The 17,266-nt window shown below is 42.8% G+C and overlaps 1 protein-coding gene across 1 annotated transcript in view; it reads left to right on the top strand.

The window, feature by feature from the left end:
• NUP210 (nucleoporin 210) overlaps positions 1 to 16,688 on the top strand; it is a 67,366-nt gene extending 50,678 nt beyond the window's left edge. Inside the window, exons 27-40 of the mRNA XM_061472991.1 lie at positions 66 to 197; positions 391 to 549; positions 1,039 to 1,130; positions 2,563 to 2,737; positions 6,392 to 6,567; positions 8,276 to 8,493; positions 9,004 to 9,140; positions 9,889 to 10,012; positions 10,912 to 11,058; positions 12,914 to 13,164; positions 13,721 to 13,940; positions 14,506 to 14,601; positions 14,748 to 14,831; positions 15,829 to 16,688. Coding sequence (XP_061328975.1) covers positions 66 to 197; positions 391 to 549; positions 1,039 to 1,130; positions 2,563 to 2,737; positions 6,392 to 6,567; positions 8,276 to 8,493; positions 9,004 to 9,140; positions 9,889 to 10,012; positions 10,912 to 11,058; positions 12,914 to 13,164; positions 13,721 to 13,940; positions 14,506 to 14,601; positions 14,748 to 14,831; positions 15,829 to 15,929 — 2,112 coding nt within the window. The 3' untranslated portion in view covers positions 15,930 to 16,688. The remainder of the gene's footprint in view (positions 1 to 65; positions 198 to 390; positions 550 to 1,038; positions 1,131 to 2,562; positions 2,738 to 6,391; positions 6,568 to 8,275; positions 8,494 to 9,003; positions 9,141 to 9,888; positions 10,013 to 10,911; positions 11,059 to 12,913; positions 13,165 to 13,720; positions 13,941 to 14,505; positions 14,602 to 14,747; positions 14,832 to 15,828) is intronic.
• Positions 16,689 to 17,266: the final 578 nt, after the last annotated feature.

Here is a 17,266-nt window from a genome sequence, read left to right as displayed (position 1 = left end):
TTGCTGTGTGCAGGTTTGGTTAGCTTCCTAAAGTTAACCAAGAATGTTGGTTTCTGTATTTCTAGATGCCAGTTTATGTAATGGGCACCACCAGTAGTCAGACTCCTTTTTCATTTGGCAATGCAGTGCCAGGATTAACATTCCACTGGTCTGTCACCAAGAGGGATATTCTGGATATCAAGACAAGACACAGTGAGGTAAATCGTGTGTGTGTTTGTATGTGCATGTATGTGTATCCTGGGAAAACGGAACTGCCCTGTGATGGGAATTGAGAAAATAATGTTGGTTCCAGTTACTCAGGGTGCTTGTCAGCATTGGGTCTGGTCTTTCCTCTGCATCAGCATCAGCTCTTTCCATGAGTAAAACTTTAATCCGTTTCTCTTCTTCAAGGCTTCTTTTCAGCTTCCTGCAAAATACAACTTTGCAATGGATGTTTATGGCAGAGTAAAGGGAAAAACAGGCCTGAAAGTTGTTGTTAAGGTCCTTGATCCTGCAGCAAATCAGTTTTACAACATGGCAAGAGAACTGTCTGATGAAATCCAAATTCAGGTATGATGATGATGTTCCTCATGGTTAACGGTTTAATTATTTCGGAGTTTTATTTGAGTCTGTATTTAAAGTCAGGAGTTTGAAATGCAAAGGAGTAGATCCAGCTTAGGTTTATCTTTGAGCCCTTCCTCTTGTTCATGTCACGTTCTGCTGTTTGGAAACCTCCAAGTTCTCTGAGCTGGTGAGGTTTGCACTCAACAGTCACACACGGGTGTGATGCCTGAATAAAACTGGGGAGTGAGTTTTTGTTGCAGACCACCTGAAATTGAGGTGTCTTGTGGACAAGCAGCATTAGGGCCGTGAAACAACTTTGCTGCTGTTTCTCAAATACTGATGTTTAATTTTCTTTTTTTACCATGTATTTTGTACAAAGTAAAGCACAAAAGCGTGTTACAGTTCTGTGAGGGTTGGTTTGCTTTGAGGTGAAATAAATGGAAATAAATTACCTGCTGCACACAACAGTAGGTGAAAATGGCTTTTATTTTGCAGGTGTTTGAAAAGCTTCATCTAATCACTCCAGAAGTAGAAACAGAGCAGATCTTAATGTCGCCAAATTCCTTTATTAAACTTCAGACAAACAGGTTAGTGATCAGTTTTCACACTCTGGTTTGTGATAACAGTTTATCAAAACTGTAAAGCAATTCTGCTTGAAGTAAGCTTTTAAAAAGCGTATCACAGTACATCTGTATCATACACAACTTCTCTGGTGATTAATAGTATCTTATCTGTACTCAGTCTTTGTCAAGTCTTGTAGTAGTTAGAGCGTAGCTAGGAAATTAATTCAGTATTTGAACTTCTAGTTCCATACTTCAAAAGATGCTGAGTCAGTTGAAGCAGTAGCCCATTTCCACTGGAGTTTTTTGTGGGTGATCAAGGCTTTATGGAATATTCTCTGTAGCTCTTGCACAGAGGCTGTCTAGATTTTGAGATTAAAATGTCCTTTTCAAGTGAAAAGTCATTTTTACATAGTCTGTTTTCAAAGGCTGACATTTCAGACTCATTTCAGGCTTGACAGCTGGTTTTCCTAGCAAGAGAATGTGCAGGTATCGACAACAGGACATAGGCTGAGGGCCTGGAATTGGATGCATCCCCTTTTTTAAGGGGAGGGAACTTTCAGTTTCACTGGAGCTCTGGTGACCATGGTCATTCAGCATCCTTTTTGAAACAGTTATATAGGAGCCTTGTCATTTGTAGTCACCTAGTGGTGATTTCCTACCTCTTCTGAGCACTTTTTTCTGAGAGTCAGTCATTAAGTTGCCAGAGAGCAGTTTGTACATGTCTGTGTCCCATTATCTTCAATATCCAATGTTGGAGCCCTTATGTCTGAACTCAACCACTAAACCCAATTACACTATTACCGAGAAAAGGGCAACTAAAATCCAGTTTTAATGCTTTTTTCCTAGGATCAAGTAGAGTATTTCTGTCTCAGTGGAGGAGCCTGAGAGCAGGAGAAAATCTCATTCGCAGATCTTTTAGAAGTGATGCTCAGAAGCAGCTGATGTCTGGGGTGCCCCCTAATCACAGTTTATGTGTTTGCTCACTTCATTAATATGCAAATGCCATGGTGAGAGTTACTGCAGAAATTAACCTTGTCTACAAAAGCATTTCCAGGAAACTGATTGGATCCACTTCATCAAGCCCCTGACTGTCTCTTAATACCAACGTTAGCCCTGGCAGACTGATCTCCCTCTAATATTGTTTACAGCAGATAGCACAGAAGCTGCATGTTGTGGCTTTAGCCATTATGAGCTGGAATCAAGTTTATAGCAGTGAATGATGACATTGCAGGGCAGTGGCTGGGAACTAGACTGCAATACACACCTAGGCCAGACGAGACTGCTTTGAAGTGAGCTTGAATCAGGACTTCAGCTTTTCTTTCCTAGACTCTATAAGCTCAGCTTTTATTGCGGACATGTGGAAAAACCCACATATCAAATAGTCATCTTTTAGATTTGCACAATAGATTGGTGTAAATTGGGTTTACTCATTTAGCTGTTTTGTTTGTTTTTTAAGGGACCGAGTGGCTTCACTGCATTACCGTGTCCTGGATGGACCAGAAAAAGTTCCTGTTGTAAAAATCGATGAGACAGGTTTCCTTAACTCTGGGTCTTTGGTAGGATCATCAACAATTGAAGTGATTTCACAGGAATCGTTTGGGATCAACCAGACCATTGTAGCTACGGTTAAGGTAGTATTGTCTCTCTTGCTTTGCGATTCTCCATTAGAAGCATATCTTTGCTACTACAGTAGGAATGGTTAACAGCCCCTGCTGTTAACCATCTGCTGTAATTGCAGAAGTTCAAATAAAAAAAGATGTTCATGTGATGAACATGTATTTCACTTTGTGAAAAAGGTAATTATCATCTGGAGTAGTGAATATAAATGCAGCATCTGTTGGGAGGTACCTAAATGAACCCTAGATTTTCAAGATATCAGGGAGGTGACTGTACAGTGCCCCAAAATGTCATTTTCTCTGCTGTTTCCCACTAGTTCAGCTTTTACATACAAGTTGAATCTCAGCATCTTATCAGATGCAATGATGTAGCTGCTGTTGCCTGTGTTTGGTGAGCTGGCAGTGAGAATGTCCAAGGCTGCCCTGTGTGTCTGGGCCACACTGAAATGGGGATGCTTCAGGGAAGGATGTAGCAAAACTCAGCAGTTTTCAGGCTAATGAAACATATTCCTCAAAACTTTATCTGATGATTGAGCACTGTTACGTTGAAGTCAGATGTATTTTACTGGTTGGGCTGTAAGGCATAAGGGAACACGTGTCCTTTGTTTGTGTTCAGAAGTCCTTGTGCCAAGAGCTGTCTCCATCCAGCAACATGAGCCTCGAGATACTCACTGCTCCACCTCCTCTTATTCTTTTTTACTCTGTCAGCATCTTTCCTATGGCCCAGCTAAAGGAGAAAGACATAAAATTGAGTAGTAACTTTAAATCAGTCTTAAATTTAACTGTTTTAATCACTGTGAAGTGGCTTGGTTTCTTGCCATAACGTCCACCTGTAGGACAGTGTGTGTGTCTACCCTCCTGGCTGGAGACTGAAAAACAAGTGGTGCTTTAGTTTCAGTAATGCCACTCCTGCTGCGAGGTGGTGGCAGTGAATTTCTGCAGCTCTGCTCCAAATGACCTTGTTTCTCCCTTTCACTGCTGGATCCATTGAGTGAAAGACATCTGATGAGTTTGGGGTTGGGTCAGATGACGTTTTGTCAGCACATAGTGGTACTGGAGTGAAATTCTCTCCTTGTGCATCCTTTCCATGCACAGGGTATTGCGGAACTGTGCTGTCAGTGCACTGTGATATTAAACTTGTGAGCTCTTTGTAGCAGGAAATTATCTTAGTTCAGCATCTTGTACACCTGCTTTGTTTTCCTGTACTCGTTAGGACTGTAATACTTCTGTGGAAACCATATTTCTAACCTCAGGTAGTGTTGGGAGGTGACACACTGCCGCTGCCTTCAGTTTACAGATGAAGAACTGAGAGTTTGAGTGGTTCTGTTGAAGGTCATGTAGAAAAACTCGTGACAGAGCAGGGGCTGAGCTTATATCTGTTGGGTCATTTGAAGACAGAGCCCTCTCCTTCACACCATCCTTCATTTCCTAAGTTCTTGTTTTGTCTGTTTACAGCCATACACAGTTAAGAGCCAAAGTGCTGCAGCAGCATCATTTAACACTGAGACCCTCCGCTCTGCTCAAAACCAGACTGTCTTACATAAGCCGAGGCGGAGGGTAGAAGGAAGGAGTGACAGTGTGCTTCGTGTGGCAGCAAGCTAAGCACTTGTCTGCACCAGCTGTACCCAAGTCAGGGGTTTTAAATGAAAAGACATTAAAACCTGAGATGCTCTAACAGTAACTAACTGGTTTCATCAATACGAAATTTGGCTGTTGTCCTGTGCGGGACAGTTCCTGAGCTGTTAAATAAAGCAAGCTTGACAGTCTGTCAGGGAAATGAGGTTTTTGTTGGCTTGTAACCTCAGCTGCTGATGCAGATGCTGCTGTGCACTGATAACTCTAACTGATCCAGTCAGCCTGTGGAGTAGACAGTTGGATACACCGATACTATAGCCCCTTCATTTATTTAGTTATTTATTTTAGATTCACCAAAGATGCTGTTTGCTTGAGGCCAAATTTGTCCTTCCCTTTTTAAATTTTGACATGTATGTTTTCAGATTGCAGAGTTTTACATTTTAGCTGAGCCTCTTAGGTCAGAAACGAGAGATTTAAAGGGATTTTCCTGCAAGATAAGCTTAAGGGCTGCTTTTAAAATAGTTTTCTGTATACATTTACGGGGTTTTGCTTTATATATCCTTCCATTATTTATTTTCCAGCAGCTGTAACAGAAAGTAGATACAGTTGGTTTTGTTGGGTAATTTTGGTGTTTAACCTAGATAAATTAATAGAGAATAGTAGTAATGTGTTGTTCAAAAAACAAAACCAAAAAATGGTTGTGAAGTCTTTGTCTTCAGACAGACTTCTGTCACTGGAGTGTTACTGCAGAAACATGGGGTGTGCACATCTGGATAACCTAGCAGGCTTTTCCAAAGGATCTGGAGCAGTTCCTAACTTCTGTCTTGGTTAAGGAGAGGCACAGAGGCAACCAGATGCACCCTGCTGACCAGTTGGGGTTTGTCAGGTCATAGAATTGTGAATCAGACTGGTTTGTGAGAAGGGACCTTAAAGCTCATCCAGTTCCAACCCCCTGCCACAGGAAGGGACACCTTCCACTAGAGCAGGTTACTCCAAGCCCCTTCCAACCTGGACTTGGTGCTGCCAGGCCTGACTGCTTTTGTCTGTCACACTTCACCTCTGTCTGCCAGTACTGGGGGCTGATGGCCTGGCCAGAGCAGCAGCCGGGTGGGTCAGAAACCCTCCCCAGCACAGCTTGAGGGAAGACCACAGGTGTTGTTCCTTCCCACTTCTGAAAGTCCTGGGGTCACCATGGGAGAGTTCAAGAAGCAGCAGTTTGTAGTGTCTGTGGTGTTGCTTGGTAGGGATCCCTTGGGAGCAGCTTTGCAGCTATTGTTCATGTTCCCTCTGCTGGGCAAACCTTTGCTCTTAGGAGCTGCATGTTTCATCTGGGCTTTCTCACCTGGTGCAAGGGCATTGGGGAAACAGTGGCCATTTCATCCCCTTGCTCTCACACACATCCCAATTTACTCCTGTTCTAGGAACTGGGGAATGAATTATACATTTTAGTTCAAGAATTACAGGGAGAGAAGTCTAGGGGCCACTTGTGGTCCTGTGTATCCAGGGAGACTTTAACAGTTCTAATTTATAGGATGGTAATGTGGTCTCTGAAGTCTGCAGTGTGTTTGTACTGCTTGCTTCAGTTCCCAGTGCTATTGGAGAAGAATACTAATATCTGATGGGAGGGTGGAAAGGAGACCTTTCCCAGTGGTGCTCAGTGACAGGGTGAGAGGGAACACACAAAAACTGAAACACGTGGAATTCTATCTGAACATTGGACAGCATTTTTTTACTGTGGTGGCTGTTGAACACTGCACCAACTGCCCAGAGAGAGGGTGGAGGCTCCATCCTGGGAGATGCTTAGGACCTGCCTGCACGTGATCCTGTGTGCAGGTAACCCAGCTTGAGCCGGAGGGGCTGGACTAGGCCATCTCCAGAGCCCCCTTTCAGCCTCAGCTCTTCTGTGATTCTGTGACATACATGTGCTGATGACAAAAGCTCCATGTCCCAGAGCTGCCAGATGGCTCAACATATAGCAAATGGTTCATAGAAGCAGCTTTGGATATTTGTGTAAGAAGAGACCTTTTAGATGACTTTATAGAGGCATCAAAAAAAGCGTTATTAATGTGCTTTTCACTGCTGATGTTTTTACAGGTCTGCCCCATCTCATACCTACGAATCTCCATGAGTCGTGTTCTGCACACACAGAACAAAGAGGCATTGCTGGCTCTTCCCCTGGGTGTGACGCTGACCTTCACAGTCCATTTTCATGACAACTCTGGAGACACTTTCCATTCACATAACTCCGTGCTCAACTTTGCAACAAACAGGTAGGTGTCTGTCTTGGGTATTCATTACAGAGAACAAAAAAGGCCAAACACTCATAGCCCAGCCACAGCAAGGAACAAGGATTGTTCCAAAGATATCAAGTGAAGATACAGCTTGGACTGGGATTAGCAAAGGGGTTTCATCTCTGTGGTCTTCAGAGACATTGTAGCAGAAAGAAGAGTTCCAGTTAGCAGTGGATGTTCTCTGGTAAGCGGGAAGTTGCCCAGATAAGCATGATCTCCCATGGGATGTGCTGAGGGACAATCTGCTGCAAGCGACTCTGAATCATCACATGGCATCCATATAAACAATTGATCTTATCAGCATTTCCGTTCTCTCTCCTCCCTGTACTTTGTTACCCTGCTTCACTCATGTAAGGTGGTGAAGGTTCTGGATCAGCCTTCTGTGGTCATTAGTAATCCCTCACTAATTCCATCACTACCAATGGAATGTAGCTTGTTTTCTGCAGAGCACCTTGCAGTTAGAACATAGTGATCATGATTAAAAGCAGGGGAGTGAAAACGGATTGAATGAAAGATTTTCTCTTCTCTCACCTAAATGATCTGCAGACATTTCTATATAGACCTCTATAGAGGTCCCTGATTGCTGCCCTAGCTTCCAATAGGCATAACAGAGCTGCTTCAGCACAGGGCTAGCTAGGAGCCCTCAAGAGAGATGTGCTGCTGTTTGACCCAGCTTTGTTCTGTCAGACCTGCACCCCTCTGCGGTGCTGCTGATGCCAGGCTCTGTGCTGGGTGCGCTTCCCAGTGCTCCATGTGGCAACGTGTTTGGGAATGCCAGAACTGGCAGGCACATGTGGTTTAGCTTTTTTAAATATGGCTGGAGCAATGCACATTGGTTTCAAATTTCTTTACTTCTCCATGCCCTGAGAAAAGAGACAGATCACCTCATGCTAAACCTCTGCAGTTCTCCACATTAGGAGGTAGTTCTCATACATAATTTTGACCTCAGTATTTCCTCAGCATAATCATAGAATTAGAGAATGGTTTGGGTTGGAAAGGACCTCAAGATCATCCAGTTCCAACTCCCCTGCCATAGGCAGGGACACCTCACACCTAAACCATGTCACCCAAGGCTGTGCCCAGCCTGGCCTTGAACACTGCCAGGGATGGAGCATTCACAACTTCCCTGGGCAACCCATTCCAGTGCCTCACCACCCTAACAGTAAAGAACTTCTTCCTTATATCTAACCTGAACTTCCCCTATTTTAGTTTGAACCCATCACCCCGTGTCCTATCACTACACTCCCTGATGCATCCTAAATGATCCTGTTTTCCCAAGTTAATTTGCAGTGATGGTATTTTGGTACATGCTCCATGATTAGAGCTTAAACATCCCTGACTGCAGTATGGTTTGAGCAAGTGCCTAGAATGAGTGAGCACTGAAATTTGCTAGTGGCATCTGAAATATTTTAATGTTTTCCTCAATTTATCAGACTTTAATGAAGATAACCAAGGGCAGAATGGATGTGGTTCTGGGCAACCTGAGCTAGGTGAAGATGTCCCTGCTTATTGCAGGGGACAATGATGAGCTTTGAAGGTCCCTTCCAACCCCAACTATTCTGTGATTCTGAGATTGCTGGAAACAAGAAGTCAGCTACCTAAGGAGAGTTAAACACCCACTATTTGTTGTAGAGATAATAAAATAGCAAACTTGCCTCAATGTAAAAGCATTGCTTTTTATTTGTAGAGATGACTTTGTCCAGTTTGGGAAAGGAGCCACAAACAACACCTTTGTAATCCGGACTGTAAATGTTGGCTTGACCTTGCTGAAAGTCTGTGATGCAGAACAGAGTGGAATTGCAGACTACATCCCACTTCCTGTGCAACATGCCATTTTTCCTGAGCTCACGGATGTGGTGGTAGGCGATGTGCTCTGTTTGAGCACCTCCCTGCTGAACCAAGAAGGTAAATGGTGCTGCACTGCTGTGGTTTTGCAGCTTTGTAATTTGACATCAGCGTGACTCGTTCTCGTTCTCAGGAAAATGAAATGCATAATTTATGATGTTTGTTCAGAATCAAATGTCACTGTTCTTGTTAATGATAAAAATAGGCTTGATCAACTCCTCTAACTTTAATTGTACCGTGCAGTATGTTGCTTGTATTGAATTTGTGCGTATCAGACTCCAGACATTTCCATGCAGTTTGCTTGAAAGGCTTGTTTTCATGGGAATCATGCAGAGTTAGGACTGTCTAATTTCACTTGCTGTGTTTGACTCAGGCAAAGTAACAGGCTTTGTCAACATAACTGTGAGTCAGTCTGGTGCTGGGCTGCCAGCCTCCCACCACAGGAGACTCTAGAGCCTGGTATCTGTGTACCCCTGCTGCTGTGTGGTCGGGACGCCCATGGGCTCATGTGCTCTGCAGTTATAGGTGACCTTTGGTGAACAGTGTGTGTGTGTGTGTGTGTGTTGCCAGGCCCGCCGGGCACATGGAGCTCCTCACTAAGCAACGTGCTTCAGGTCGACCCCAAGACTGGTGCAGCCATGGCGAGGGAGGCCGGTGTTGTCACCATCTACTACGAGATCCCTGGATCCCTGAAAACCTACAGAGAGGTGAGGCCCTGCACACCCTGCGGCACTGCTACGGCTGGTTTGCTCCGGGGGACCCTCACCAAAAATGCATTCTATGGTTTTAGTTTTTGTTAGTTAGCAATATTTAGAAACCTATTTTTGAACGGGGAAAGTACTAGAAATGCAAATGGAAAGTATTTGGTATGTATCCAAACACGTCATGGGATTTTTCAGTCGATGTTGAGGAGGAAAGTCTAGCGTAATAGTTTCTATTCTTAGTCTGTGCTGGTCTGACGTTGCACACTTTGATTCCTTTGCTTGGCTAAGTTGTTTCAGATGCTGAGCAGTTTGTGAGTGTGGCTGTTTTTGTGAATGAAGTTTCACTGCAGGATGAGATGCCAGCAAGACCTTCCTAAGTGCTGTGGAGCGTTACTGTGCGTCACTGAGCAGAACTACTCAGTTGTGTTACTTTGCCTACCTGTGGCGCAGTCCTGCTGTTGACACAATTCAGGCTATCAGCTCCTATAAGCACTAGATGTGCCTTTGAAATTAAATTTGGACCTAGAGCTTTATGTGTCTTAACTTCTGGGGGCTGGATAAAAAGGTTTTACTATGTTTAACTGCCAGCAAAGGCAGCTTCTGCAAGCAGAGAAAGGTGACCTCTTGGAGTGTTCTCTTCTGTTCCCCATTCAGGGGCGTGTGTCTTTCACAGCCAGCTTGATCTGATTTTGCCTTAATTCTTATTTGTTAATCCAGTTTTTGGTAGCAGTGTACTTCATCCTTTTTTCAGGTATTGATTAACGTACCTCAGAGGACTACAGCAATGCATGTAAGTGGAGTCAAAGCAAGCTTACAGGGAGTTGCAGCCTCCAAAGTAGTCGTTTCAGTTGGAGAAAGAAATACAAACTTGAGAGGTATGATGGAAAAGGAAATCTGCAGTTATTTGTATGTGGGTTTATATTTGTGATGGGTGGTTGGGGGTGTGTTGGGGGGGGGGGTGTGTTTGGTTTTAAGGGTTTGTGAAATGTGTTGCAAGATCTCTGTGAACCTCTAGTGCCTTTCCAGAATCTAGCGGAATCTTAGGGCCATGTTACAGAACTGGGAGGCTGTTCAGGGGCACTGTTAAGATTTCACTGATAAAATTGGTAGATAATAGAAGAGTCATTTTTGATCTTATCAAAAAACAGTTAGTAAGCAATCAGCTGGTAAGTTGCTGATAATTCCAGTTGCCTTCTTGAAGTTACTTTTTCTTCCTTAGCATGCTTAAAGTAGTGACCATCCTTCAATGTTCCACAGAAATTATCAGCAAAAGGATCAATGTAAGGATTAAGCATCATGTCATGTCCTCTATTTAATAAACTGGTCGAGTTCCTTTTAGTTTTTAGCTTAACTTTGTACTTGTCCGTATAGTATTTTATTGTGCCTTATGTAAACCATTAGCCTACCAAAATCCCATCTTGCCAGAAACTAGAAAATGAATCAAGATTCCCAGGTTCATGTAAGTTATTCAGCAGCCACATCCGATCTGAAAATCCTCTCTAGTTCAGTCTCTCCTGTGAATAAATTATTCCGGTCAGAAAAATCCACAGCATATAAAATTGCTGTTTCTTTGGGACCAGATCTGCAACAGGGCAGATCTCCGTGATTTCCAGCTATTTTAACATCATCATAAACTTGTGAAGCTACTTCAGAAGGTGGCAGAATAACCTGGTATTTCAAGCCATGGTTTTGCTTTTAATGAATTAAAAATGAATTAGTTATAATTTTATTTTCTAAGTAATTAATTAGAGATTAAATTATTTCCCCCCCTTAGGGGAGTGCTCACCTGCTCAGATCGAAGCCATTTCTGAATTACAACCACAGTCCATTATCAGCTGCCATCTGGGTTTTAGCAACGGTGTGTTTGACTTCCCAGCACGGGATATTTTTCTAGCAGAACCTGGATTTGATGCAGTTTCAGGTAAGATGAGACAAGATTCCGTGCTCCAGGCAGACACTTGGAATTCTGGTATGGTTTAGTCCAAACTTCTTTGACCCGGCAGATTTCTTCTTGAAGCCTCTGAGCATTGCTGTGCAGGACCTCAGGCTGCAGTGAGGAGTTAACGTGTACTCTCCTTGGTCAGCTCTATCTGACTAAACCATTCACTTGTTTTCAGAGAGCTGGGAACCAGTGGAAGCCCATTTCATGTGTTTCTCAGGATTGTAGTAGTAAGCCAGGAAGAAACTCAGAAACATTGTTTTCCTGGGGGAGGGGGGAAACACTGCAAATTTAGATCCTAATTTTGCACGTTGTTGCTCCTGTATTTAGAGACAGTCCAATCACAGAAGCATGGAATGGTTAGGGTTGGAAAGGACCTTAAGGTGGGACCTTGAGAGGAAAGTGAGGGTATTGCAGAATGCTGAACTGTACAAAAACTAGATTGCCTTGTGTCTAACAATTTAGAAAGGGATAGCAAGCCCCATATTTGTGAAACTATGGAAATAAATCACTTCCTCCTTGAGCTGGTACAAATGAGCACTAAGGTGACAGATACTCCAAAATTAGGTATCTGTAGCTGTAAACATCTTGTGGCTCTTTGAGGTATGTTCTTGCCACACATCAGTGCCTTTGCCATTAGTACAGTGGAAGTTAAGGCTAGGGATAAGAGAAGCAATCATGAGTTTTAATGTCTCTGTACCAAGGATCTTTAGTTTTCACCAAATTATGCTCTGCAGTTAACTATTCTTTCTGTTTGAAACTGGCCTTTTAAAAGCCCTGGCACTGTAGTTACTGCTGTGGAACTAACCTCAGTGATTTAAGTGAGGGGAATAGTGTAAATGTGAAAATCTGGTGAAAGTAATACATTTTCAACTCTGTGTTCAAATAATACAAAGGATTTGTATAGGAATTCTTTGTATGCTTTCAAACTGTTCTGCACAACCCAAGTGCTGTAATGTCTTATGAAAGGCAAAATTCCTGTGTTATCCCCAAAGCAGCCTGAACTGGGACTTAAGAGGAAGGGGCAGTGACCAGGTACTGTGGAAAGGTAAATAAAATTGTGGAAGTCTAAGCCATGTGTTAGTATTTCAGAACTATAACATGATTTAAAAAGAACCAGAGCACCATGGACTGATAGAAATGACATGAATTACCTGGTGAATTAACCCCTGTACCCCCTGTGTAAAACACTGGTCTACCTTGCATAATAATGCCTGCCTCTGTGCTGCACCTCGTGAGCTGCTTGTTACTTATGCTTTGTATCTTCCTACTGGGGATTTCTTTTATTCTCTTTATTGTTAATAATAGACAGATCCTGTAAGAGACAAGAACCGTGGTGAATACCTAACCTTTAAAGAAGCTTTTCTAAATAATAACCCATGTGCCCACAGAAAGGGTGATGGTAACTGACTAAAATTTTAATAACATCAGGAGAAGAGAGTATGAAATAGGATGTGAAATTTTGTTTTCAGTAAAGCTTTTCCATCAACCTTAGCATAAATGTTCCATTCAGAGTGGAACTGAGTCTCAGTGGCATATTACAATAAAACGTGACTGGAAACTGCCATTTCCATGTTTTTATCAGGATGTTTAGTTTGGGACAAAAAGTACCCCCAGTTGGTTTAGTGCTTGGGTTGATGCTTAGCCCAGTAGACACACTGTCCTGTTCGCCTGTGTGCTCCTGATCTTGCTGTTTTTTGAATTTTGCCACCTTTTTTAGCTCTTCTCTGAAGATTTTTAGCTCTCTAAAGACATCTTTAGAGAAATCTCACCCTGCATGAAAGAAAAATCAAAAAAGATGAGCAATTAACAGTCAAAAGTGCTTTTGTTTCTCTAGGACATTACACCTGTTCCATCACAATGCACAGGCTCACTGACAAGCAGCTGAAGCAGCTCAGCATGAGTAGAACTGCTCTCAGAGTTACAGCTTCGATCCAAAGCAGCCACTTCTCTGGGGAGCAGATCAGTACTGAGGTGCCATTCAATCCCGGCTTTTATGCTGACCAAACGGAAATGCTTTTAAGCAATCGTTACACGAGCTCCGATGTGAAAATATTTGGTGCCACCGAAATTCTTGATACCCTGGAGGTGAGTGCATTGCTGGAAAGTATCACATCACAGCTGCAAGCATTTTATTCTGTTACATGCAGCTTTCTAGCCAAAGACACTCTGTGCCACCTTTACCATGTCAAGATTGTTCCTGAGATGATTTGGAAATACTCATCTTGGAATGTGTTCCTCTTCAGTTTTCATTTTTGTTTTGGGGTAGTAGAAACGTGTCAGGCTTTCCTGTGTGCTATCCAGGATGTGGGGGGAAGCAGAAAGTCTGCCTAATCCCCAACATCTAGGGTAGGTTCTTGCCCACATACTTGTTTGACTGCCCCTGGCTCAGTAAGGGCTGCTTTGATTTCTGCCTGTGTGGGGTTAGCCTGGGCCCGCAGAAAGGGCAGTTAGCAGGACAGCCATAACAATAAACAGGGGTTTAGTGCTGCAGGTGTCACTGTGAAGTTGCAGCCAAGACTCCTGAGGCCGAGCTGCTCTGTGTTTCTGGGGAGTAACAGATTTCTGATGTGTGGCCTGGAAGATGGGCATGTGCTGGGCTTTCTCAAGCAGTCTACTTCAGGTTGGTTTTTTTCCTTGGCAGGTGAAATCTGGATCACCAAGAGTGAAGGCATTTGAGAAGGAGAAATCCTATGGGCTGCCTAGTTATGTAGTCTACACTGTTAGTCTGTCTGACCCAAGAGTTTCAAGCCAGGGATCCTTATCAACCACTCTTACTGTCTCTAGTCCTGTGACTGACCAGTCTATCACCATCCCAGTGACAGTGATTTACTTGACTGACAGAACCAGTGCACCAGTGAAACGTAAGTTTATCTCTAAACCCTTAACTTCCAGTAATGCTCATGAGGTTACAAAATTTGGCATGTGAAAACCTGACCTGGCAGCTAACATTCTGATGGACATGTAGGCTGCTCACCGAGACCAGAGGACTTGAATACAATTCCTTATTATGACTGAAGCTGAACGTATTTCCCTCTTGGGTCAGCCCAAAATATTCTGTTCGAGTTGGTGTCAGTATCCAGTGCTGAAGTGTCTGAAAGCATTTTTGGCTTTTGGTCTGCTTCTGTTTATGCTCAAGCATGCCTTGTTAATTTGAAAATCAGTCATCACTTGGGGGCTGGGAAAGTGAAGAACATACTTCAGACATTGTATATCTTCAACTGTTATTAGCAAATTTTTCAAAGACAGCATTGGAAATAGTCACTAGAATCAAAGTTGTATTACCTGATTTGATTACACTTATTTGCTGTAGATAAAACCCTTTTTTTTGTCTATCTCAGTTTGAGTTAAGAGCTCTCAGCTCTCTTAAAGCAGATTGAAGGGGCATTCTTCTAACTCAGTATTGTCTCCTCTTAATCAATTCTGCAGATGGAGCCAGCCTGTTCCAGCACTTTCTTGATTCTTACCAAGTAATGTTCTTCACGCTTTTTGCACTACTAGCAGGGACAGCTGTTATGATTATAGGTAAGAAACCTAAAGATTGCCAGGTGTTTTTTCTGTAACTTCTTACAGTGCATTAGCTGTAAGATACAGAACAATAATTGCCATGCAAAATGATTTTGTTGGTTTGGCTTTTTGTTTGATTTTGGGCTTTTTACCATGTCTTCCAGTCTATCATGCAGTTTTCTCACCCAAAGAAGAGCACAGTCATCCAGCATTTACCCCAAGGACCACTCCTCAACACACCTATAATAGTAAGCAGCTGTTACCCAGTTCTAACTGAATGAATTGATTACTTTGGCTGTTCTGCTGGGATTGAACACAGGGAAGTATGACTGTGAGAGACTCTGTACTGAATTATATTACAAGCAGCACTGTGCCAGTTCCTATGACATTTGTTGCTTCTGCTCCACTCCCCATCCTCCCCTTTACCCACTGCTAATTGTTGTGAAACACTCAGCCAACTTCAGCCACACTGGAAATAGGGAATGGGTTGAAAGTGTAGGAATTCCTGCAAATCACTGGATGGGTAGAGGAGAGATATCCACAGTTCTGCTCCTACCGAACTGTGGCACGCGCTGCATCGCTGGTGCTGTCAGCGTGCTGGAAGGTACTGTGAACTGGGGCTGCTGTAAGAGACTGGGAAGGGCAAGGGCAGGGGGCAAAGGACACAGGGCTATGGAAGAGTTAGTTGTGTTGCTCGGGGAACAGTTTGTTCTTTCACTACTTCTGATCTTGCAGTCATGTTTTAGCTGTGGTTTTGGTATCATTTATTCCCTATTTTACCTATGTGCAGCGTTGCAGAATCAAACTCTTTCAGAAATATGCAAAACCCACCCATTCACTTGGCAGGCCTGTGATAGACAGTGGCCATTAAAACAAAATGCACACTATTACAGCTGCATCCAAGTTGTAGTGAGCTGCAGTCCTGCTTATGAATACACGTACCTGACACTCCAGATAAAATAAGGCAAATTCAGGGTTATTTGCCAAGGTGAAATGTGTTGTGCCCCCCCCCCCCTAATGTAATTAATTCTTGAATTAAAATCTTTACTAGGGAGCACTACAAAATTGTGATACATAGAAGATATCTTTTTAACAGGCCATAAGGTAAAGGGGTTGTTTCACTTTGAACAGATCGTTAGAGTCACTTGCCAGGTGTTGCAGCAGATGATGACAGCAGTTATTTGTTTCTTACTTCCACCACTCCTGAGTCTGACTGGGTTTGTTCTCCTTTTCCCTGGGTTTTAGGTTTCTCCGCATCACCTGTGCTTCCCTTCAGTCCTCAGTCCTCAAGCAGGAAAACAAGCCCATCTTCCACGCTCTGGAGCACAGGCTATGGTTCCCGTTAGGGGCAGCAGGACTCATCCTTGTGCGCTAGGGCTGGAAAAGCAGAAAAATACAAAAATGAGTGCCTTTAACAATTGTGACTGTCAGAACTTTCACAGTTTTGCTGTAATTCATCTCTGGAATTGGAACTGGCTTCTTTTTTATTTTTTAATATGTATTTAGAGCTTTTTGAATTTTTTGCCTTATTTTTTTTTGTCAGTGTTCACTTCTTTGGAATTTCCTTTACCTGCTGTTTTACACTTAGATGACAAGGCTGGCTGGACAGAAGCCGAGTTTATGCTGAGCTTTCTTGCACTCTTCAAGCAACTGGAGGTTATGTCTAAGTGATAGAGGTAAAAAATGTTGTGGGTTTTTTGTTTGTTTTTTTGTAAAAAATTTTGATGAACTTTTTTTAAAAAGGGAAATAGAAAAATAGGTCAAATATGAGCCAAAACTATGAAGAGATTGTATATTTCAAAGAACTATTTTTTATTTTGAGTTCTAAAGACTCAGGAATGTACTGCACTGATAAGTGTTCTCACATTCAGCCTTACAATGCCATTCATCACCATAATGTGCTGGTTTAACATTAGGAATGCTGGAACAACTGTGAATAATTTGGAGCTGTTTCTACAACAACAAAAACCAAGAAAACCAAAACTCTCTTAGTGCAGCTTCCTTCGAGTACAATTGCAGTATTCCTGTCTTGTTACTGTAAGCACTTTTTTTGGACTGGAATGTGAAAGCATGTGCAAGCATGTGCCTTTGAAGTGGACCTTTCTTCTGGTTAATTGAAAGCTGTTAACTGTGTTCTGATAGAAATAGGTTGTTTCACACATAAAAGTACCTCCGTAGAAGCTGAGCCGCCTTTTATTACCACTAGTTACCTGGTGCACTGGAAAGTGGCTTGTTTCACACTTGGAATGAGTGACCTCTTCAGCTGGTTCAGTCTGCTCCTCTCAGGTGTATTCATGTACAAACAGATATAGCCGCACCCAGAATCTTCCTTTCAGCTGCCCAGTACCACAATAGCCTGTTAATAAGCGCTCATTTGTAAGTCTGTAAAGTACAATGTAGGATTTAATTGCTTAAGTATTAAAGTGGGGGTCTTTTGGTTGACTTTTTGGTTTTCTTCTTGACAGACGGGTATAAAATGCACAATTCTGGGCACACCAGGAAGTACTCTGCTCACCCAGGCAGTTACCGCTGTGTGCTCATACGTAGTTTGCTTTCTAAACAAGATGGCAGTGAGGAATGCTTACTTGAGCTTTTTTCTTATGTGTAAAATTCATTTGGAAAGACCTGATTCCAGTTCTTAGTCCTAAGGTAGTTCCCTGAGAATAGGGGAAAAAAGGAAAAC

The sequence above is a fragment of the Pezoporus flaviventris genome, unplaced genomic scaffold (assembly GCF_033815535.1).
Source record: "Pezoporus flaviventris isolate CSIRO_AGI_PZ_B2104156 unplaced genomic scaffold, CSIRO_AGI_Pfla_v1 ptg000073l, whole genome shotgun sequence".
NCBI classification, from domain to species: domain Eukaryota; kingdom Metazoa; phylum Chordata; class Aves; order Psittaciformes; family Psittacidae; genus Pezoporus; species Pezoporus flaviventris.
This window is presented reverse-complemented; position numbering and strand designations above follow the sequence as displayed.